Source organism: Manis javanica, chromosome 1 (genome assembly GCF_040802235.1).
Source record: "Manis javanica isolate MJ-LG chromosome 1, MJ_LKY, whole genome shotgun sequence".
NCBI classification, from domain to species: Eukaryota; Metazoa; Chordata; class Mammalia; order Pholidota; family Manidae; genus Manis; species Manis javanica.
The window spans coordinates 164310506-164333688 of record NC_133156.1 but is presented as its reverse complement, the minus strand read 5'-3'; the positions used below and the strand labels follow the sequence as shown (position 1 = coordinate 164333688).

The 23183-nt window shown below is 46.1% G+C and overlaps 1 protein-coding gene across 1 annotated transcript in view; it reads left to right on the top strand.

The window, feature by feature from the left end:
- The first annotated feature begins 5707 nt into the window (after positions 1–5707).
- The window catches only part of FER1L5 (fer-1 like family member 5), a 50461-nt gene continuing 32985 nt past the window's right edge, over positions 5708–23183 (top strand). The window contains 14 exon segments of the mRNA XM_017672814.3: positions 5708–5972; positions 7879–7931; positions 8533–8624; positions 9300–9408; positions 11061–11115; positions 11557–11666; positions 13494–13622; positions 14618–14680; positions 15303–15353; positions 18612–18642; positions 19253–19368; positions 19599–19722; positions 20158–20210; positions 21421–21489. Coding sequence (XP_017528303.3) covers positions 5870–5972; positions 7879–7931; positions 8533–8624; positions 9300–9408; positions 11061–11115; positions 11557–11666; positions 13494–13622; positions 14618–14680; positions 15303–15353; positions 18612–18642; positions 19253–19368; positions 19599–19722; positions 20158–20210; positions 21421–21489 — 1158 coding nt within the window. The 5' untranslated portion in view covers positions 5708–5869.

Here is a 23183-nt window from a genome sequence, read left to right as displayed (position 1 = left end):
TCAGTAGATGAATGGATAAAGAAGATGTGGTACATATACACAATGGAATATTATTCAGCCATAAGAAGAAAACAAATCCTATCATTTGCAACAACATGGATGGAGCTAGAGGGTATTATGCTCAGTGAAATAAGCCAGGTGGAAAAAGACAAGTACCAAATGATTTCACTCATCTGTGGAGTATAAGACCAAAGCAAAAACAGAAGGAACAAAACAGCAGCAGACTCACAGAACCCAAGAATGGTCTAACAGTTACCAATGGGAAACCGGTTGGGGAGAATGGTGGGAAGGGAGGGATAAGGGGGGAAAGGGGGCATTATGATTAGCACACATAATGTAGTGGGGGAGGACACGGGACAGGCAGTATACACAGAGAAGACAAATAATGACTCTATAGCATCTTACTACACTGATGGACAGTGACTGTAATGGGGTTTGTGGTGGAGACTTGATAATAGGGGGAGTCTAGTAACCATAATGTTGTTCAGGTAACTGTGCATTAATGATACCAAGATAAAATAAAATAAAAAATAAAAGAATGAAGTACTAATAAGTTACAACATGGATGAACCTTAAAAACATTATGCTAAGTGAAAGAAGCCAGTCAGAAAAGGCCACATATTATATATGATTCCATTTATAGTAAATGTCCAGAATAGACAAATCTACAGAGACAGAAAGTACATTCATCATTTCCTAGGGGTATGGAAAGGAGGAAATGGGGAGTGATTGCTAATGGATATGAGGTTTCTCACTAGAGTGATGAAATGTTCTGGAATTAGATAGTGGTGATAGTTGCACAACCTTGTGAATATACTAAAAACCTGAATAGTACAGTTTAAAAGGCTGAATTTACGGCATATGAATGATATATTGGTAAAGCTGCTATTTTTTTAAAAAAGTTTTAATACTTTAAGCTATTACCTCAGCATAATATAGCCCATCCTGACTGATATATCCAGCCCAACTATCAAGTCAACTGCAAGAGAAGACACATACCGACCTGCCAACACTCAGAAACTTCTGAAAGCTTCTGAAAATTCTGTTCCACTAAGGTGAGAGAGTAAATCAAGGAAAAGGAAGGCATGGGATCTGAGGAACAGAGTCCAAAACAGGAGACAGACTAAGGGAATTCTAAAGATGACAGTGCAGGAATTCTCAGGACGATAGTTGGGCTACAGGGCTAAGGAGCACCCAGGTACAGAGGAGAGGAGGGAAGCCCAGGAGGGATATCCCTGGGGAAAACAATGCAACGGGTAAAGTAGCTGATGGATTTGAATCTAGGGAAGATTGTATTAAAAGGAGTGTCACAGAGGTGTTGAAGGATGTTGGGAGACTTGGTCAGACTGTCAAGATAAGCAAGCAAATGAAAAAACAAAGCACTTCTTAATTTATAGAAAAACACCAAGTTATACAAGAAAGAACATGGAATCAGAGTATACTGCTTGATCTGGAGGGAAAAATATACATTACCACTGTCATGAACTTACAGAATATAGACTTAGTCTCCGAATGAGATGCAATTATATTGGGAGAACAGGATGCAGGAAAGGCAGAGTGCAAGAAAGCTAAACTCCTGATGCGTAATAAACAGCAGTAGATAATGTCTAAAAGAGATAAATTGGGGAGGTTGGGAGACAGAAGCTGGGAGACAGAAAAGGAGTGAGAGATGGTGGAAGAAAGCTAACTTAATAAACAGTGTCTAAAACTGAAAACTTCAAGGGATGCTATTTAAATATGCTACTTAGAAACATAGAGGTTAAAATTATTAGAAATGCACAAAAAAGAGAAATCCTTGCCCCATCTCTCCCCACTTTAATCCCTCTCCCAAGCATTTTTCTTAGGCCAGAGCTTGGCTATTTTCTATTTATATTCCCATCAGCATCCTGTATGGATTTGAACCTCTGCTCTGCCCCTCCTCCTTCCTCAGCTCACCAGGTTTATTGTTTTCTCATTCCTTGCCAGTTTGGGAGGAGATACACACTGTCTTGTTGCATTTCTTAGTTTATTAGCAAGCTTAAATTTTCTTTCACATCGTTTTTTTTTTTTTGGCTTTTGAATCCAATTTGGCAAAGTGCTAAACAGCGTCTCATTGTGCTTCTTTGATTATTAATGAGACTGAATTAAAAAATTTTTTGTCCATTCAGGTGATCATCTTTATAACTTTTCCCCCTTTTCCTTATGAATTACAAGAGCTCACACTGTAAAAGCTAATAACCTTTTGGACATTAGGTATCTTGCAAATGTTCCCTACCTTGATATCATCTTTTAAAGTTTATTTTTCTGTACAGGAATTTTAGTTTTAGGCAGTCAAATCTACGAGCCTTTTCCTTTATTTGGTTTGCCTGTTGTGTCAAATTTAGCTTGAAAAATCATTAACAAAGCAAAAAGCATTGAGCCGTGTTTAGATTTCAAGACACAGTGTCAGAAAGTACTTTTTTTTTTAATCTGCTGCATCAGAAAGTAACCATAGCACCAAGATCACACTGCCAAGTTTTTTGGTCTTTGAATGCCATGCATCTTTTAGAGTGCATAGTAAGCTTACAGCTAAGTTAATTTCATCAACTAATATACATTTTTAAAATATCCATTAATTTTCATGCCACTTATTAGATAAGATGTAATTTATACAGTGTTCATCCCTAAGGCAGAAGAAGCTTCTTAGTGTGCACAAGAACAAATGACCCAGCTCCAGCCTCATGCCTGTAGGCCTTGAGAGCAGCCAAGATGCCACAGCATTACGTTGGTGTTGCAGTTTTTCTTTCTTTCTTTTTTTGTTACCATTAATCTACAATTACAAGAAGAACATTGTGTTTACTAGGGTCCCCCCTTCACCAAGTCCCCCCTACAAACCCCATTACAGTCACTGTCCATCAGCATAGTAAGATGTTATAGAATCACAACTTGTCTTCTCTGTGTTGCACAGCCCTCCCCATTCCCACCCCCAACATTATACATGCTAATTGTAATATCCCCTTTTCTTTTTCCCCACCCTTATCCCTCCCTTCCCTCCCATTCTCCCCAGTCCCTTTCCCTTTGGTAATTGTTAGTCCATTCTTGGGTTCTGTGAGTCTGCTGCTGTTTTGTTCCTTCAGTTTTTTCTTTGTTCTTATACTCCACAGATGAGTGAAATCATTTGGTATTTGTCTTTCTCCTTCTGGCTTATTTCACTGAGCATAATACCCTCTAGCTCCATCCATGTTGTTGCAAATGGTAGGATTTGTTTTCTTCTTATGGCTGAATAATATTCCATTGTGTATATGTACCACCTCTTTTTTATCCATTCATCTACTGAGAGACACTTAGGTTGCTTCCATTTCTTGGCTATTGTAAATAGTGCTGTGATAAACATAGGGGTGCATCTGTCTTTTTCAAACTGGGCTGCTGCATTCTTAGGGTAAATTCCTAGAAGTGGAATTCCTGGGTCAAATCGTATGTCTATTTTGAGCATTTTGAGGAACCTCCATGCTGCTTTCCACAATGGTTGAACTAATTTACATTCTCGCCAGCAGTGTAGAAGGGTTCCCCTTTCTTCACAACCTCGCCAACATTTGTTGTTGTTTGTCTTTTGGATGGTAGCCATCCTTACTAGTGTGAGGTGATATCTCATTGTGGTTTTAATTTGCATTTCTCTGATAACTAGCAATGTGGAGAGAATCTTCTCATGTGTCTGTTGGCCATCTGAATTTCTTCTTTGGAGAACTGTCTGCTCAGCTCCTCTGCCCATTTTTTAATTGGATTATTTGCTTTTTGTTTGTTGAGGTGTGTGAGCTCTTTATATATTTTGGATGTCAACCCCTTATCAGATCTGTCATTTATGAATATATTCTCCCATACTGTAGGGTACCTTTTTGTTCTATTGATGGTGTCCTTTGCTGTACAGAAGGTTTTCAACTTGATGTAGTCCCACTTGTTCATTTTTGCCTTTGTTTTCCTTGCCCAGGAGATATGTTCATGAAGAAGTCACTCATGTTTATGTCCATGAGATTTTTGCCTATGTTTTTTTCTAAGAGTTTTATGTTTTCATGACTTACATTCAGGTCTTTGATCTGTTTCGAATTTACTTTTGTGTATGGGGTTAGACAGTGATCCAGTTTCATTCTCTTACATGTAGCTGTCCAGTTTTGCCAGCACCATCTGCTGAAGAGACTGTCATTTCCCCATTGTATGTCCATGGCTCCTTTATCGTATATTAATTGGCCATATATGTTTGGGTTAATGTCTGGAGTCTCTATTATGTTCCACTGGTCTATGGCTCTGTTCTTGTGCCAGTACCAAATTGTCTTGATTACTGTGGCTTTGTAGTACAACTTGAAGTTGGGGAGCAAGATCCCCCCCGCCTTATTCTTCCTTCTCAGGATTGCTTTGACTATTCGAGGTCTTTGGTGTTTCCATATGAATTTTTGAACTATTTGTTCCTGTTTGTTGAAGAATGTTGTTGGTAATTTGATAGGGATTGCATCAAATCTGTATATTGCTTTGGGCATGATGGCCATTTGATGATATTCATTCTTCCTAGCCAAGAGCATGGAATGAGTTTCCATTTGTTAGTGTCCTCTTCAATTTCTCTTAAGAGTGTCTTATAGTTTTCAGGGTATAGGTCTTTCACGTCCTTGGTTAGGTTTATTCCTAGGTATTTTATTCTTTTTGATGCAGTTGTGAATGGAATTGTTTTCCTGATTTCTCTTTCTATTGGTTCATTGTTAGTGTATAGGAAAGCCACAGATTTCTGTGTGTTAATTTTGTATCCTGCAACTTTGCTGTATTCTGATATCAGTTCTAGTAGTTTTGGAGTGGAGTTTTTAGGGTTTTTTATGTACAATATCATGTCATCTGCAAATAGTGACAGTTTAACTTCTTCTTTACCAATCTGGATTCCTTGTATTTCTTTGTTTTGTCTAATTGCCGTGGCTAGGACCTCCAGTACTATGTTAAATAACAGTGGGGAGAGTGGGCATCCCCATCTTGTTCCCAATCTCAGAGGAAAAGCTTTCAGCTTCTCGCTGTTCAGTATGATGTTAGCTGTGGGTTTATCATATTTGGGCTTTATTATGTTGAGGTATTTGCCCTCTATTACCCATTTTGTTGAGAGTTTTTATCATGAATGGATGTTGAATTTTGTCGAATGCTTCTTTTTCAGCATCTATGGAGATGATCATGTGGTTTTTGTCCTTTTTGTTTATGTGGTGGATGATGTTGATGGATTTTCGAATGTTGTACCATCCTTGAATCCCTGGGATGAATCCGACTTGGTCGTGGTTTTTGCAGTTTTTCTTTAACCTTACAAACCCAGCTGGTATAAGAGCTCGTTAGCTAAAAAGCTAATCTCCCTTCATTAAAGAGAGACTTATATCTGAACTTAGATTTCCTTTAACACAAAACAGGAGGCCTAATCATATGCTTACACAATTAGGAAGGAATTCTCCCAAAACATCGTTGAAATTGCCTTTTATTTCCATGTCCCCTTCCTCAGATTGCCTTGCTTCTCCTACTTTCTCATATAAAATGTGTGACTCGGGCAATGATTTACTCCAGATACTTTGTGGGTATAAACAGGAAAACGTTACTCTTACACCTGATCTTGAAATCAGAAGGACAGCAAGAATGAGAGAGAAACGAGAAAAGAAAGAGGAAATGAAAAGTGGCCCAACTGCTTTGTTTCCACAGGCCCAGTCACCTCAAGCCACCGGCTCCATACCCTCTGTGACTTTCTCCTCTCATTTTCCTTGATTCCTCCCCGGAACCAAGAACCATCCACCTTTGTGGCATCGCCTCTATTGCTAAGCAACAGACTCAGGACTCCACTCACCCCAAGAGCCTTGAAAGAAGCCTCAAGACGGAAGATTCACTACATTGACAAGGGAAGGAGATGGAGGACATACTGCGGCTTGTTGTGGTGTCGGCCAAGATCAACCTGCCCAAAACGCCCCCAATGCCTCCACCCAGACCCTGCGTGTCTGCATACTTCAGAGGTGAGCGCCAGGGTCCTGGATGGGAGACATAAGTCCCAAAAGGTAACATGCATTCAGGGAAAAAATAGGTTTGTTGGTGCCCTACCCTGTGAAAGTGGTGTGACAGAAAGGTGAGGTAGTCACCGTCCAGTTCTCTAAACTCTCATCTTTATTGCTATCATTTCTCTTATTAGGACATCTCAGCCTCCCATTGTTCCCAGGGAAGGGCTACTGGAATTAGATTAGTACTTCTATGAACTAAAGCTGTGCCACAAACTGAGGTTTAAAAAGAAAGTACCTTCACAGGATCGATGTGAGGATTTAAAAAGATAATGTATGTACAGCTCATTGTACAACTTCCCATAACAACTGCTCAGTGATAGGAATCCCTTGTACAACCAGCAAAGCCTTTTCATAGATGCAGCTTTTGCACCTCACAATGATTCCATGAAGCAAGCGAGGCAAGTTTTTTTTTTGTCTCCATGTTTTCATAGATGAGGAAAATATGGCCAAGAAGCGGGGTGTGTGTGTGAAAGGATTTATGAGGGGAAATGAAAGAGGTTGAGTATAGCTACATGACAAAGAGCTTGGAGTGAAAAGGGGAGAAGGGGGAGGAAGATGAACAGTCTGTGGGTGGAGGATAAGGAAGGTGGATGCAGGCCAGGGAGGTTTTCTGGGAAGCGTCGGGAGGGAGAAAACTGGTGCCAAGAAAAGAGAGGGTACAGCCGTTTCTAGGAGAGCCCTGAGTAAAGAATGAGGTCTCTTCCCTCTGTGCTCCCTGGACGTGGCAGCTCTCAGAGGCTGAGCACGTGGGACTCCAGGCTCACAAGGTGACTGAGCTTTATGTCCCCAGGTTGCAGGTTTAAAGAGGTGTCGTGGATGCTGTGCCTTTGCCCTGACTAATTTACCTTGGGCCAGGGAACAGCCAGATTCCCAGCCATCTCCCCCATTGCCTCATGGGCATTACCTTTCTCCTCCTAGAAGCAGCTTTTATAAAAATGCATAAAGCCCGGAACCCTGGGTTTACCTACAAATTCTCATAACTGAATGTTTATTTGATATTTTGTATGCCTTTTCACCTGCTCTTCTCCTGTGTACCTTTCACTACTCTGCACCACCACCCCTACCCAACAGGTGCAAGCTGGGTCCCCTCTCTCTCTCTCTTACTCGCATCTTTCCTTGGGAAGAATCTCAAAATAATTTAGCACTTTGGAGGTGCTTTGCAGGTCTGTAGACTGTTCTTTGTTAGAGGTATTTCTGGAGGAGGGATTTTCATGGATGAAGAGCTTTCAACCCATTATAGATGTTTTGGAATGTCTTAGGGTATGCCAGGCTTTGCTCTGGTAAAAAATAAACCCTTAAATCCCAGTGCTGTAACACAAAAAAGTTGAGCTCTTTCTTACACCAAGTCCCACATCAATGGTGTTGATCAGGCAGCAATCCTGAATGGGTCCTCCGAACAGTAGTTTAGGGACCAGCTGCTTGCTGCTTATGGAGCCACCCTGGCACCACCCTGCCAGCAGATCGTGAGGGTGGGTGTGGGGAGTGGGGAGAAGGAGAATGGAAAGCCTCATGGGAATTTTAGGAGCCAGGCCTGGCAGTGTGAATTTTGCTCCCATACCCTGTTGGCCAGAATGCATCCCATGGCCCCTCCTGGCTGCAAGATGGCTAGGAATTATGTACCAAAGAACATGAAATGAGCACATAACATTATCTGTCACACGGGGGTGATGTTTTTATCTTGTAAGAAGTGAGAAAGTTGAAACCCCCAGAGTAAAAAAAAAAATCAGTGCTGCCAACATAGCTATGTCATATCTGCCAATGTAGACTTGAAGTTTTCTTGGAGTCCTACCTCTCTTTACCCCATTCCAACCTAGACTATGAAATATTTCCTGCCACCAGTGTCGGCCCCTTGGTCTCTTTGCAGATATCAAGAGAAGAACTCAAGAGGTGGAAGGGAATAACCCCATGTGGAATGAGGTAAAACACATCAGGACAAGCCGGGAGGAGGCACTGACGACCCCCATAGAAGGGTCGTGTCCAGGCCATGCTCAGAAGTCTAGGGAGAGGATAGGAAGCCTCACAAGCTTTTCCCATAGCCAGGGCATCTTGGCGCAGTCTCTGAACTGAAGGCCATGCGGGGCTGAGGGCTGCAGCGGCCACATCTGCCCATAGTGCTCTGGGCCCTTCCCCTCCCCTCTGGGCATGGCCAGTCTCGTCCAACCGGGCCATCCTAATGTTCCCAGAACACTGAAGCAAGACAGGGCTCCCTGTGCAGGATCCTCACTCATCCTCCACCCACCTACCCATGTCCCCATCCTCCACCTCGGTCCCCAAGCCCCCTAATTACCAACGTGCCACAACACTGCAGTTAAGCTGAGGGAGGCATCCCAGGTAGGATGCCCAGCACCTTAACGGAAGGTAACAAGTGCCACCATCTTAGGAAATTTGACTTGAGGGAGGTTCCTCAGTTCAAGAGAAACACAGTGCCAACCTGTTCCCTGAATCTTTCCTTATTTCCTAGAAGGATGGACGAGGGAGTGGGGAGGAAGGATGCTGACCTCTCTCTGCCCCCTGACAGACCCTAATCTGGCACCTCTGGAACCGCCCCCTGCAAAATGACTCATTCCTGCAAATCATCCTTCAAGACATGGGCTCCACAAAGAAAGAAAGGTGAGACAGGCAGGAGACTCCTGATTGTAACTAAAGCTACAGTAGGTGCTGCAATCCTGTCCTTAATCCGCAACTCACTCAAAACTCACTCCAGCCAGCTAATGCAAAAGAGAAAGAAAAGAAAGGGTAGGGGATTTGTGGAAGGCTCCTGAGTCTAGGAATGCAGATGAACTAGAACTAGGAACCTGGGAGCCCAGAAGCAGTTCTGCCTCGTCTGAAACCACAGGATCTCAAATCCCTGCTTCTCTCTGCCCAACCCTGGCTTCCCATCATGGCCCCATCCTAGTGCCCAGCTGAAGCTGACACCCACTGAGGCTGATGCAAAGGCATCCCAGATCAAAATTCCTAGGACAGAAAATCTGATTGGCCCAGTTGGGTCAGGTGTCCACCGCCTGGTCCAATCAGCTGTTAGTTGGGAGCAGAGCTTCTGGGAAGAGGCTGGGCCAGGCTGAGCCAGTAATTGGGACACTCACTGCCCAGGGAGCCCCAAAGCCAATCCCCAGAAACCTGAGAGCCCTGTGCCCTCTGGTGGATGCTCTCCATCACTGCACACTTCCTTCAGCCTGTGGACAGCATAGCCTGTAGGAGAGAAAAGCATCTCTAGATGAAATTATGCCTGGGACAGAGGACACCCTTTCCCCTGGCTCAGAATCTCATACCTGCTCATCTTCCCAGGTTCACGGGCCTGGCCACTGTACTGCTCAAGCCCTTGGTGGAAAAACCAAGCGAGGTCCTTTTCTTGAAGAATCTGGCCCTGCTCAGTCATTCCATGATGCCCACAGATGTGAGTCGGGCCCCAGGAAGGGTGGCTGGAGGAAGGGGTGCAGCTGGTGAAGCTGGGAAACGCCACCCCAGCAAAGGGCCAGTGTCCCCCACCAGAGGGCTTGTCCTGTCCTGGGGGGGTCATCACACTGTCATCATCTCCCTAGCTTCCCCATCCTGCCATCCATCCACCCACCCACCCTTTAACCCTTCCACCCACCCATTTAGATTATTTGATTGATGGTTCCCTGGGTGTCAGCAACTGTGCTAGGCCTGGAACATGAAATGAAGCCAGCTCACAGTCTACTGGAGTTGGTTCTGCTCACAGTGACAGGTGCTCCGGTGCGGTACACAAGGGTCTGTAAAGCCAGGTTGCTGGGGTCAGGAGGAAGTGAATGGTTCTGCTGGGGAGGTAATGGGCGGCTTTACAGAGATGATTAAGACATGTGGAAACAAAGACCAGTCAAATGAGAATAATCAAATTCTATTGAGAGGTTGCTATAGCAAAGGAGTCAGCCACCATCACTTGCCTTTTGGCAGAGACTCAAAGGCAGGCAGAGGAGAGGCAAAAACTTAGAGTGGAAAAAAGGGGAAGGCTCCAGATGCACTTTACTGGGGGCCGCTGGGGGATCTGGAAAGATCAGAGGGCATGCATCCTATGTGATTGGCAGTGAGTGTATATTTGGCTTTCTCTGGTTGGCCCTAAGTTGGAAGCAGGGACAGAAGTTAGAGAAGCTATCAGGTATTAATCAAGTCGTGGCTGTTTGGGACTGATTGTTTCAGGGCTTATTGTTTAGCTTCCTGGACTGGTGGCTGGAGAAGTGACCTGACCTCCTACAAAGCTGTGCTATACATAGCAGGCTGGCTTCCTTAGCTGGTTACTGTATATACTAGGTTGATTATTTCAAGTTGTGCATCAGTGTTCCATTTTTATATAGGGTCTGGTTATTGTGTATTTGTATATTCAGTTTCTCACTGGGCATGAGTTTGCCCAAAGAACAGGAAAGGAAGACAATGCCAGGCAGGAGAATAAGGTGCATGTGTGAAGGCTGAAGAGAGAGAGAGACATGGGCTGCCCTGCACCACCAGCAGAAGGTAGGGGGTGTGAAGGGAAGGTTGGGGGACTGAGGCTAGGTGCGTGGCCAGGGGTCAGAGGCCAGGGGCTTTCTGGCCTGTGCTGATGAGTTGTGACTTTACTCTGATCATTAAGGGTACTTAGGAAGTGTTTAGGGCCAATTCTGGCGATGGTCTAGAGGATGGATGGGTAGTGGGAGCACTTGGAGACAGGAGGTCAGTTAAGAGATATTTGTAGGAGCTCCTGCCTGAGGTCATGAGACATTGAGCTAGAAGAGCTGTCAGCACCTGTGGCTCTAGACTGGTCCCAAGTCACCTCTCCCTCTCCTCCCCCACTACTGTATCCACTTACCACCTCCTCTGCCTGTGCTGCATCTATTTTCCAAACCCCCAGCCCCATAACCGTTGCTCCCTCCCCACCAATGCATATGCTCCCTCCACCCCAGACCACACAGGCCCCATGGTGTGGCCCTGTACCATGTGCCACATTGCTCTCTGCAGTAGCACTGGGTGAACTCAGCAGTCTGGGCCAGAGTCTGGGGCTGTGATCCGGCCAAAGACCACGGCATCTGGCTTATGGCCGCGGCCTTTGCCTTGCAGTGCACCATCACCCTACAAGTGGCCCGTATGACCAGCCTGCATATTGAGAAGACAGGTCTGTACTCACAGGGGGCTTACCCCTGCCCTTCTTCAAGCATAGCTGATGGGACCTTTGAGACCCATCCACTGAGGCCTACAGAAGGATTGTGACCAGGTTAGGGTCTAGAGGCCAGATCTCCAGACACCCAGCTGAAGTCATGTTCTCCCAGTATGCCGCTTCTCATATCTAGACTTAAGACCCAGCACCCAATGGGCTGGAAAGGGAGGCAAGGATGGCCATTTCCAAGAGCCCCCTATCTGGAGTTGCTGCCCAGGTTACTGACGGCGGGAGGGGGCCCGTGGGAATGTTCTAGGGAGAATGTGCCCTTATCAGGCCTCTTGGCCATGTTTTAGTCAGGAGCTGGTCACTGGGGATAGAACAATGAAATGGGGGAAATGCCTCAAAACCTCCTATGTCCCAGCCTCTGAGAGCCCACCCTGGATTTCGTTTCCCTAGGTGATGAAGACCCCCTGGGCCTAACTACACGAGAGGCAGCCTGGCAGAAACCGATGGTTCCCAGCTCCGCCATGCAAAAGGCCCTGCCCTTCAAGCCTCAGCACTTTCAGGTGAGGGCCTCCCAGGCTGGAGCTTGTGTGATTTGTCTGACACCCTCACCATGCTCCCAGGCTGTGCCAGCCTGTCCACAGGCCATGGCCAAGGATCAGAGCTACGTGTCCTCAGATCCTCACCACATCTCCGGCTCCTCCATGGGCCATCCCAGGGGACTTCTGCATGTGACTGAAGCTAGAGGCAGCTCCAGCGAGGTGACAGGAGGCACTGTCAGTCATGCACCAATGGCTTTTCCCTGGAAGATGCTGGGGGGCAGAGCAGAAAGCCGGGCCCCTGCTCTTCTGGCATCCTCAGAGTCGTGGGCAGCACATGAGGCTAGCTGCACATGGTGAATTAGGTGAACGCCCAGAGGATGAGGAGAGTTTGAGGGGGTCCACAGGAAGGTCCCCTCTGGAAGCCCCATGCATGGCTTACCACTGCCCTTTGGTCCCTAGCCTGTGACCTAACATTTCTGCCATGTTTTGTCTGCTCCTCAGCCTGTCACTTGCTCAGGAGACTGAGAGTTACCCTTGACTGCCCCTCTTCCTCACTGCACCCCAGCACCCATCATCAGCCAAGTCTTAGCCCTTAATTTCACCCACTTCTCCATCCCTGACCTCAACCACCACTGCTTGCCTGGATGACCTCGATAGGGTTCCCCCCAATTCCCAGCTTCCAGCTCTCTCCTGTCCATTCTTCAAAGTTGTCTTTCAAAGACATTCTTATTATGCCACACACCTGCTAAAAATGTCCCTAAAAATGAGGATAGACCAATGTCCTCAGGACAAAACCCAAACTCCTTACAATGGCTTCCCCACCCTTGATAACCAAGCCTGCCCCTCCAAGCCACTCTTTCCCCTGCCTCCTCACATTGCTCTAGCATCCTAGGCAATTTGCAGTCCCCTTTCTCAAGCCTCTCCCTCTAGCCACCAGGCTTTGCACATGCTATTGGCTTGGGAGTACCTTCCCTCTCCCCACTGGCCCGTCCCTTGTCACCAGGCTGGTCTGCCACAGGACAGAAGACCGATGTGCCCAAATAACTACTCTTCCTGTGTACTAGTGGTTAGGGCAGAATTATGACATGAGGGCTGTTTGCCTGGCCCACCATTGTCTCTGATGGTCAGGTAGCTGCATGTGTATCAATCCCTGAAGGACCCCTGGACTTGATGGAGACACAGGTGACCTCATGGAGAATGGCTGGACCCACCACCTAGGTTGGGAGAGCTGGATGCTGTTACTACCTATAATCAGTGACAAGCTCCCACAGCTGCCCCCTGCTAGCCACTGACAAACTCCAGTTCCTTCTACCGCTGGGCCTAAGCCAGGCTGGCTGGATCTTCTGTGGGCTCCAGCCTTCTCTTTTCTCCCTCCTGCCTTCTAATTCTAGGCCCAGATATCATAGTTCCTTTACTGGGTCTCAGGAAAGTACATGAAAGCAGAAGAAGAAATCACAAATCAGAGATCAAGTCACAGATCCTGGATTGAATTGCATGGGACTTCAGATTTTCAATTCCTTGAAAAGAAAAATTTTGTTAAAAACCTGAGAAATGTTAGACTTTATATTCCTTTCTTCTGTAACAAGCCCATACCAATGGAGAAACACCAGGTCCATGCAAGATGAGAAGGGCAAAGTGGAGGTGACGTGACAATTCCCGAGGGAGGAGGAGGAGCCAGGCCTTTCCAGGGCTGGTGTTCAGGCAGGCAGAGCCCATCGCCTCCTCACCATCTCTCTGTGCCTCCCCCTTATATCCCTGGTAGATGTTTCTTAGCAGAATATTGTGTCCTTTTAGAGAAGAGTCTCTATTGCACGCCAACATCCGGTTCCCCGGTTTTCTGCCCTGTAGGTCCGAGTGAAGGTGTTTGAAGCCCGACAGCTCATGGGCAACAACATCAAGCCAGTGGTAAAGGTGGTCATCGGAGGCCAGCAGCACTACACACGCATCAAGATGGGAAACAACCCTGTCTTTAACGAGGTGGGCCCGCCCCGGGGCCAGCATTTCCTGCAGGCAGCTGGCAAGCTTGCTTCTTGACTCGCATGTTTGCATTTTGTTACACAAACGTTTACTGAGCACTGATGGAGGGCTGAGCACTGTGCTTGGCACTGGGAATACAGGTGGAATTATTCGGAGCCCTGCACTGGAGGGGGGGGTCCCAGCATATGAACGTGTTGAAATGACAGTGGGGCAAGACGGGTTGACAGCCATCTGGGAATGCTGTTAATGCAGCCATGAAACACAGGCCTAGACCATGCTCACTGTCACTTCTGGGGCCCCAAACTGTAGCATTGTGCCTGATATACAGTAGGCACTTCATAAACACTCATTGAATTAATTGGTGAATAGACCAACAAATGCAAGTTAGAAAGCATAGTGGGGACATAGAGGAGTTGGTGGAAAGGACTCAGGAAAGGCTCCCAAAACCCTGAAGGAAGAGTCTCCCAGGGAAAGAGGGCCAGGGTGGGGAAAGATAACTCAGGAGAAAGGAACAGTGTTTTCAGAGGCCTGGAATGAAGAGGCATCAGGACTTGTGGGCAGAACTATAGATACGGGTGTGGGTGGATGGGAGTCTGCGAAATGTGCGCCCCATCACGGATGGCCCTTGGGAGCCACGGAGGAACTTGAGCAGGAGAGCGCAGAGCCAGGTTTGCACTGGCTGCAGCAGGGAGCGGCCTAGAGTGACAGACAGGGCAATCCAGGAGGAGGTAGAGGCACGGATCTCCATCCCAGCACAGCTCTCTAGGCCTTAAGCTGCTCATGGCAGGTCCTCCAGGGATCCCCTAGCCCAGCCCTTCATCTGGCAGAAAACCCTGGGGGAGCTTGGCAGGCCTCTGCTTGCAGAGGAGTGTGAGTGTAAAATAGGCAAATGTTGGGGAGGAAGCCTGCTATTTTAAGCCTTAGGGCTTCCTGAGTCCCTGGGTGAAGTGGTAGAAGAAACGCCATCTATCCCACCCCCATTCTCTCTGCTTCAGACTTTCTTCCAGAATTTTCATGAGGTTCCTGCAAAGTTCTTTGATGAGACCGTCTTAATCCAGGTGAGGAGCCCAACAGTTCTGGGAAGTACGTCAGCCCCATAGCCCTCCCTTAAAGCCCACATCATTTCACATGGTCCTCCTGTCCCCAAGGTGGCATCGCCACCACCTGCCCTCCCCGCAGCTCTGACTTCCCACTCAGTCAACCAACGGAGGTTAGGGAATCCCAGGTGCTAGGCCCTGAGCCAGGCACTGACACCAACCATGCCACCCTGCGCCACATGCTGGATTCCAGGCCGCCAAAGGACCTCTCAAGTGTCCCCTCAACATGTGACATTCCACTCCCTGACCAGAGGGAGCCCAGCAACAGTGGCGAATGTGTGTTTATCAGGTGGCTCCTATATGCCCAGCACAGGGCCAAGGAGAACAAGGAGGACTCTCTCTTGAAGAGCTCATGTTCTTGGGAACACAGACACATGGAAAACAACCAGGATGGCATGAGTGAAGACGGCTGAGTGTGGCGCTTGGCTTTGTGCTGACCTCTGGGTTGACCAAATGAGAAAACCTACGTGGAAGCGTTGAGTGAATCCTGGAGAATCCTGAATGCACCCTTACAATTCCTCCCATGGGAACAGGGAAATTGGGGCTGTGAATAACTGAGATCTTTCTGCGAATTCCCTTGCAGGTGATGAATTCCTCACTGCTGAGATTCAATGCAGAGATCGGGAGATTCCAAGTGAGCACTGGATAGCAGAGGAAGTTTAGTGAAAAGGTTATATAGAGACCCACCCTAGCCTCCCTGCCTGAGTGTAGGGAAAAGGGCTTGGATTTTCATGCAGAAAGACCCAGATTTGGATCCACCTACCAGTTGGGTGACTTAGACAAGTTATTCTGAGCCTCTACTTCTTCATCTGTAAAATGGAGATAATAATATACTCAACTCACAGGGTCATTGGGCACTAAAGAATGTGTAACATTTATAAAAGTGTAGGGTGCCACGTTGAATTACCCTCACTTACAATACTATGGACACAACACAAATCGCTGCCCCCAGGAAAACGAAGCAGAGGCTCCAAAATAGACAACCTAACTGTGGGAGAAAGATTGCTGCCAGTGAGGACAGAGTAAAATGGTTTGCTTTGGAAAGATACAGACTGAGAGATGAGGAAAGTTTACACAGACAGGAGCTAAACTAAGATTGTCCAAAGGCAGGGTTGCCAAATTGGATACAGGATGCCTTCCTAAATTTGAATCTAAACAACAGATACTTTTTGAATACAAGTATGTTCCAAGTATTGTATGGCTCTTCATGACATACTGCAGGGGATGTATGTACACTAAAAAAGGAGTCATTGTTTATCTGCAAATCTCATTTAAGTATGTAGCTACATTTTAATTTGGTAAATCTGGCAACCAAGGAAAAGGGCCCCACCCTTGGGAAAGGCACACCTAGTACCAATCAAAGAAAGGCTTCTTCCTCCTCCCTTGTAACAAGAACAGTCATGTCCTGCCTGCCCCCAACCAGCCCCAATCTCACCCTCAAAGAAGGCTTAGAAATTAGGATATTCTAGAAAGGTTAGATGGCAGGAAGTCTTCTAACAAGGCCACTTGACAAAGGCCACTGTGCAATTTCCAGACAGTGACCAACAATATGAACTGTTGAATAAGCTATAGAGGTCAGAGAAAATCTGAGCTTTTTTATATACATACTACTTTCTTAGAAAATTTCAAATATACACAAAAATAGAGACTAGCCTCATGAATTCCATCCTCATCACTCAACTTCACCAATTCATTGCCAATGATGTTTTCTCTATACCCAGCCCACTTCCCCTCTCCTACTGGCTTATTTTGAATCAAATCTCAGACATGATATCATTTTTAAACATTTCCTTATGTATCTTTAAAACACAAAAATTTTATTAAGCATAATCAAATACAATGATCACACTTAAAGACCTTTATAATTCCTGGATAGCATTGAATAGTCAGTGTTCATATTCCCCTAATGGTCCTGAGAATTCCTTTGAGAGTTTGCTCAAATCAGGACCCAAACTAGGCACCTACACTGCAGTTGGCCAAACTATATTTTTAGGTCTCTTTTCTTCTGTTGGTCCCACTGCCTTTTTTCCCCTGACATTTATTTGTTAAAGAAATTGGTTGGCTTGTCCTGCAGAGCTTCCTCCAGGCTGGATTTTGCTGATTGCTTCTCCAGGGGATCGGGTCACATGTCCCTCTGCCCAGGTGTTTCCTATGTAGAGGCTTGACCAGACTTGGGTCAATTATTTAGCAAGACAGCTTCAGCACGAAGTACAGAATGTCTGTTGGTCTCTCTTTTACGTTGTTAACAGATATTGATCAGTGCCTAAATCTATTGTTTCATTAGGGATGACGTAAATTTGTTTTGTTTTCTTCCAGCTTTACTGAGGTACACTAACATACAATTAATTACACATACTTAAAATGTATAATCTGATAGTTTAAAATATGTTGACACCCTTGAAGCCATCGTCACAACCAAGATAATGAACATATCTACACCATCACCCTCAAAAGTTCCTTGTACCCTTTTGCAATTCTTCCCTCTCACTCCCATCCCACCCCCTCCCATTCCCAGGCAACCACTGGTCTGCTTTCTCTATAGATTGTTTCACATATTCAAGAATTTTATATAAATGGAATAATGCAGCATATACTCTTTCTTGTTTGACTTTTTTCACTCAACATGATTTTGAGATTCACCCATGATGTTGTTTGTATGAACAGTTTATTCCTTTTTATTGCTGGCTAGTAATTCCATTTATGGAGAGACTATGGTTTGTTTATCCATTCAGCTGTTCATAGAATTCAGAATGTTTCCAGTCTTTGACTATTACAGTAAAGCTGCTGTAACAGTATTGTATAGATCTTAGTATGGATACATGCTTTAATTTCTCTTGAGTAAATATATAGAAGTAGAATGAGTAGCTTATATGGTAGGTGTATGTAACAGCTAAAGAAAATTCCTGAAAGTTTTTCCCCAAACCATTGACATAGTCCATCTTATTTATTTTAGCCATTTAAATTACGTGTAGTGGTATCACCTTGTGATTTTAATTTACACTTCTTTGATGACTACTAATGTTGAGCATCTTTTCATGTGCTTATTTCTCATCTCTATATCTTCTTTTGGTGAAGTGTCTGTTCAAATCTTTTGCTCTTTTTCACTGGGCTGTTTTCTTACTATTGAGTTTTGAAATGTTCTTATATATCCTGGATACAAGTTCTTTATCAGATATGTGATTTGGAAATATTTTCTCCCAGCATACAATTTATCCTTTCATTTTCTTAATAGTGCCTTTTAAAGAGCATAAGTTTTACACTTCATTGAAGTTCAACTTACCAAATTTTTCTTTTCAAGATCGTGCTTTTGTTGCTGTATCTAAAAAAAACTTTACCTTTCCAACCCAAGGGGGTAACTGAGTTTTAAAGCAGGCCTAACATGCAGAATTTGGGGATCCTCTATGGAACTTTCAGACTGTGGATTACAACAGTGGCCTGAATGTACTGCAGTGCCTTGGCTCACACACACCCTCAGGCTTCAGTCAGAACCTTCTCCCAGGGAAAGGAAAAACCCATGGTCTTTTGCTGACTCCTCTCATGACCATCCTCTTCCCCAGGATGGGAGACACCCCTTCCCCCCAAACAGGGGTTCAGTCAGTGCTGTGTTGGCCAAGCAGAGCTGTATGGTGATATCATTCAGGATCTTTTTATTCCAGGCCTCCCCACTTACTAGTTGTAAGACTTTGGGCACTTCCCTCAAATTCAGCTCCTCCTCTAATGAATGGAAGTGATAATCACCAATCACCCAACTTCTAGGTTGTTGTAAACATTAAAGGAGTTAGGACAGGGAAGTGCCTAGGCCCTGGTGGCTACTGTTGTTATCAGGTTAGCTGGTATTACAAATATTGGCCAGAGACCCTAACTAATCCTTACTCCACTCTTGTTTTTACAGACAGATATTGGGTTTATCTACCATTCTCCAGGTAGGTGATGGTAGTTGCAAATACATGTGTCTTCTGAGAAAAACCAGGGCATGTGTTGAAACATCTCAAAATCCCTGTGTGTTCAACACATGGGGGGGGAAGAGTAGTCAAGGGTGTGAATAATTTTCTGTATTTGACTTGTCTTGTTTTATAATAACATCTTTCTCTGGAAAGTTCAAAGTACCTCTTTGGGTTAAATGCTAACCTTTTATTGCAGCCTTGGGTGGAATTGCTGTTTTTTGAGGCCAGTATGGTGGACTGAAGTTTGAGTAGAGGTTCCCACCGTGACCTGGCCGTAACAAACATAGTGGTGGAGGTTGGGACTTCGGGCTGGGGAAAACGCTTGCCTCTCAGACCAGGACAGTAACACCAGTAGGTTCCCAGGATGGGAATGAAGGGTCCTTATTTCCTAAAGGCAACAGCTAGGAGTCTTACAAGTGTACTACCTTTGCTAATGGCAGGAATGACTCCCATTTTCCTCTGCTACTGGATTGGAATTGGGATATATGAGATCCATTTCCACACCTCTCTCCACAGAAACAAAGACTGATTTTAGGGAATCATGATGGAGACTGGAAGCTGGTCTCCCAAAGGCCCTCTGCCCCTCCAGGTCACACACTCCTGAGGAAATGGTTAGGCCTCTGCCAGCCAAATGAGCCCAGCAGTGGCGTGAGAGGCTACCTGAAAGTCACCATCTGTGCCCTCGGTGCGGGAGACCAAGCCTTGGTGAGGCTGCTTGACACCCCAGGAGCATTTCCTACCCTGAATGCTTCCATGGGGCAGCTGTGGGCCACAAAGTGGCTATCGATCTTCACACCCTTTCATTTGTCCACTGTGTCCCTTCAGTGTGGTCCACCCACCCTATACCAAGGGGAAGGCTGGGGAAGCCAAATCTGGTGGCCTTGGCTGTGACCTCCCTATGACACTGACCCTAGTCAGCTCTCTGGTCTCTCCAGGTAGATCAGAAGCTGCCCTATGGGACTGATGACACCCCTCCTCAGATCTTCAAATCAACAGTGGTCTCGATGAATGTAGCCTACTTACAGTTCTTCATCTACTGCGCAGAAGACCTTCATCTCAGTTAGTCGGGTGGTGGGGAGGGAGCAGTCTTGAGGTTTCCTACACAGTGGCACCCTGGATTCTCATGGGGCTTCCCTGTTCCACTTTGATCTGAACCTAAGATTTGAGGTGAGGGGAGAGGGGGAGACAGAAACCCACCAAGAATTGCTTTATGAAAGCCCCATGGATACTCTTAATATGGACAATATGCCTCTGACCTTTTTTTGACACCCAGATGCAGACTCAAGGTTCTCTATGCCAGTCCCCACCCCAGCTGCCATTAGGTGACACATAACAGCACACAGAGACACAGCAGAGATGGGAGAGGTCTGCCCACGGACCACCAAACCAAATTGTGGGGAAGGGTTTTAAGTGGTTCTGTCACCTCTCTGTTTCCTCCTTAAAAAAAAAAAAAAAGGCTGCCATCTCAGAAATCTTTTAACTCCCTTTTTACAGAGAAACACTACTCGGTGAGTCCCATGGTGGAGGTGGAACTAATTGGGGAAAAGGTAAGTATAGAAAGGGTCTGAGGCTTACAGAAAGTGCCACCTAGAGAAAAAAATGGGCAGAGAACAGACTGGACTGGTGGGCAGGACCCCAGAAATAGTATAGAGTTCTTCCGTTAATGGGCAATGTGATCCCATTGGACCAGAATCTCTGGGAAGGTGGGGCCATGGCTTGCTCACCCCCTATCCCAGCACTGTGCCCAGTGCCTTGCATGGAGAAAATGCCCACTGGAAGCCAAACATACAAATGCCATGGATGAGTAAATGAAAGAATATGCCCTCAAAGAACAACACTGAAACTGTCAGCGCCCCCTCTGGGCCTCAAGTTTCTTCATCTATAAATTGAAGGTCCTATGCAAGAGAGTTGCTGACGCTCCATGAACCTCTCAGAACACAGGGAAGCATTTCCCGAAACGTTATATGCAAAAAAACGGATCTTGTGTTCAAATCTGGGGAATGCTGGGTTAGAGTTAAATAGGTTTGTCCCAGAATCCATAAACCATTACCTCCACTGCATTTCTACCACAGTCTACCTATTAGAAGTCACTGAACCCAGACCGTTCATAAGAGGAGGGAGCTTAGTATCCACCTTTCAAATGGAGGAGTATCAAAAGGATTTGTGGACATATTTTAAAATCACCACACTGAGTGTGGGTTGGATACTATGTATCTAGGTGAGATGCTCATGGGTGGCCAGTGGCACACATTTTTTGAATTTTTTAATATTTCTCTGTTTTTATTAGTGTATATTAGGAAGTTTAGCCAGCCCACTAACCCTTGATTTCACTGACATAATTGCTTAGACTAACGATAGGTTTAACAACGAAGTCACGTGATGCTTTGAAAAGGGCATGCTGTGGTGTCCTGCTGCCATCAGCATTGTTCTGGCTCCTTTTCTCCTGGGATCTTAGAGTCTGTCTAACAAAATCTATGTGTATGCACTCATGTAATAAAGTTAGTAACCCTACATCTATTTTTAAGTGAAGTCAACTGAAAGCTGATTTAAGGGAAATTCCTCAGGCATCTGGGTCTGGGTAGGCTCAAAAAGGACTGATGTTGCTGCTGAAGGGAAGCCCTCAAAGTGTCTTTAGATCAGGAGTTCCCATCATCAGCGCAGTGCTGCAGACAGCGTCCCCTGGTGGGCAGGACCGGAAGAGCTGGAAGGTGAGGCCCGTGGAGGGAGGCTGACACTGACTGCTTTGGGATGTTCCAGCTCAAGACAAACACGCTGACCCAAACCGAGAACCCGCTGTGGAACCAGATCCTGACCTTCCAGGTTCAGGTATCACTGGCCATCGCGCCCCCTCCCCTCCTCCCACCAAACCGCAGGGAAGCTTGGGTGTTAGTGCGGGGATGGGAACGGAAGGTAGGGGCAGGAAGCATGCGGGCCGTGTGGGGGCTCTGCCTGGTAGGGAGCAGGTGGAGGCTCAGGACACAGTATGGAAAACCTTACTTTATTTATGCGGTATTAAGATATGAGTGGGCCTGACGACTAAATTTTCCAGAAAACATAATCATGCCCTTTCACCTCCATTAAAGAATAATCACTTTAAAGATTCATTCTAAATTGTATTATACATTTTCTTATCTTCTAGGCAAAGTGCCCTGAATATAATTAGAGCTTTGTTGATGGCCTAGAGGCATTATGGGAACATGGTTACATGGGCTGTTTGTTCCTACCCTAAGTGGCCCCACAATGCTCTTCTTTGTGGGGTTCTGTAGTGTGATTTTTATAGCCTTTCCATCCTCTCAGTCACCTATCAGCAGTGAATGCCAGTTCTCTGGAAGTCCTGGGAGGGCCTTGATTGCCTTTGGCGCTGTGCCAGGCTTCTAAGCACTCTGTGTAAAATAAGAGTAAGCAATTCTGAGATGACTTGAGCGCTCTCATAACTGCGAGTGCATAGAACTTTGTGTGGCATCTATTCAGGTACCCAGAGAGTGTCTGGTTTTCCTTATACTTACATCAGTGTGAGGGAAATTAGTCAGCGAGCTCCCCTCTACTTGTGGAGCCTCCTTGCTTCTCCTAGAAGCTTCTAGTCTGTTTCCTGCTGAGTCATAGTTTTTAACTATTCCTCATAATCCCCATCTTCTTGGGTAAGTTTATAGACTCCTAAAGTAGGAAGAGGTTTTAGAGGAGGCCTGGTGGTCTACCCCCCACCCCTGCTCCCTCCTACCTGTCCCTGGCTGTGACTAACCTCATGACCAGGACCCTTAGATGCTCTGTGGATGTTCAAAGCTTGGAAACCCTCCCCCATGTTCAGCTGCCTTCAGACTCAAAAACCAGTGGCACAGGCCAGGCACCCCACCATCCCTGAGAGAGGCCTTCCAACATCTGAAGATGTCCAAACACTCCCTGAACCCTCACCCATTTCACACAGAACACAGTCCCCAGGGGTTGGGGTCATCTGAATCAGGCCTGATTGTCACTAGCCCTCTGGAAATGCAGCAGACAGCTGTGAACCTCATAGTGAAATGGCAGAATGACCACACAGACAGTAGCATCAGAGCCCCAGCAATGTGGGTGGGTGGGGTGGGGGTGCTGTTGTAATTGGGTAAGGGCCCTGGGACAGGAGGGGACCTAGACAAGAAATGGGAAAGGGGAGGAGAAGTCTCAAAACGGTGGATGAAAAGATGGTCCAGCCATGAGTTCCAATTTGGTGGATCCAGAATTTTGGGAGACCTAGATGCCTGATGCCACCCATCCCTCCGCTACCAACATCCTTCCTAACCTGGGCCTTTCCTCATCTCTTCCTAACCAGTTATTCAACTGCAAAGCCCTTTCACTACTTGCCCTCAGCCCCTAGACTGCACAGCAAGGGGAGAGCAGGGAACTAGGACGACTCATGACCATACCCCAGGAGCCGCTGGAAGGGAGAGGCCCCAGTGAGAGGATTTGGGTCCCAATCAGGCTGTTTTACACATGGATGTTTTTGTTTTTATAATTGAGGGAACCCTATGGGAGGGTGGAGATAAGAC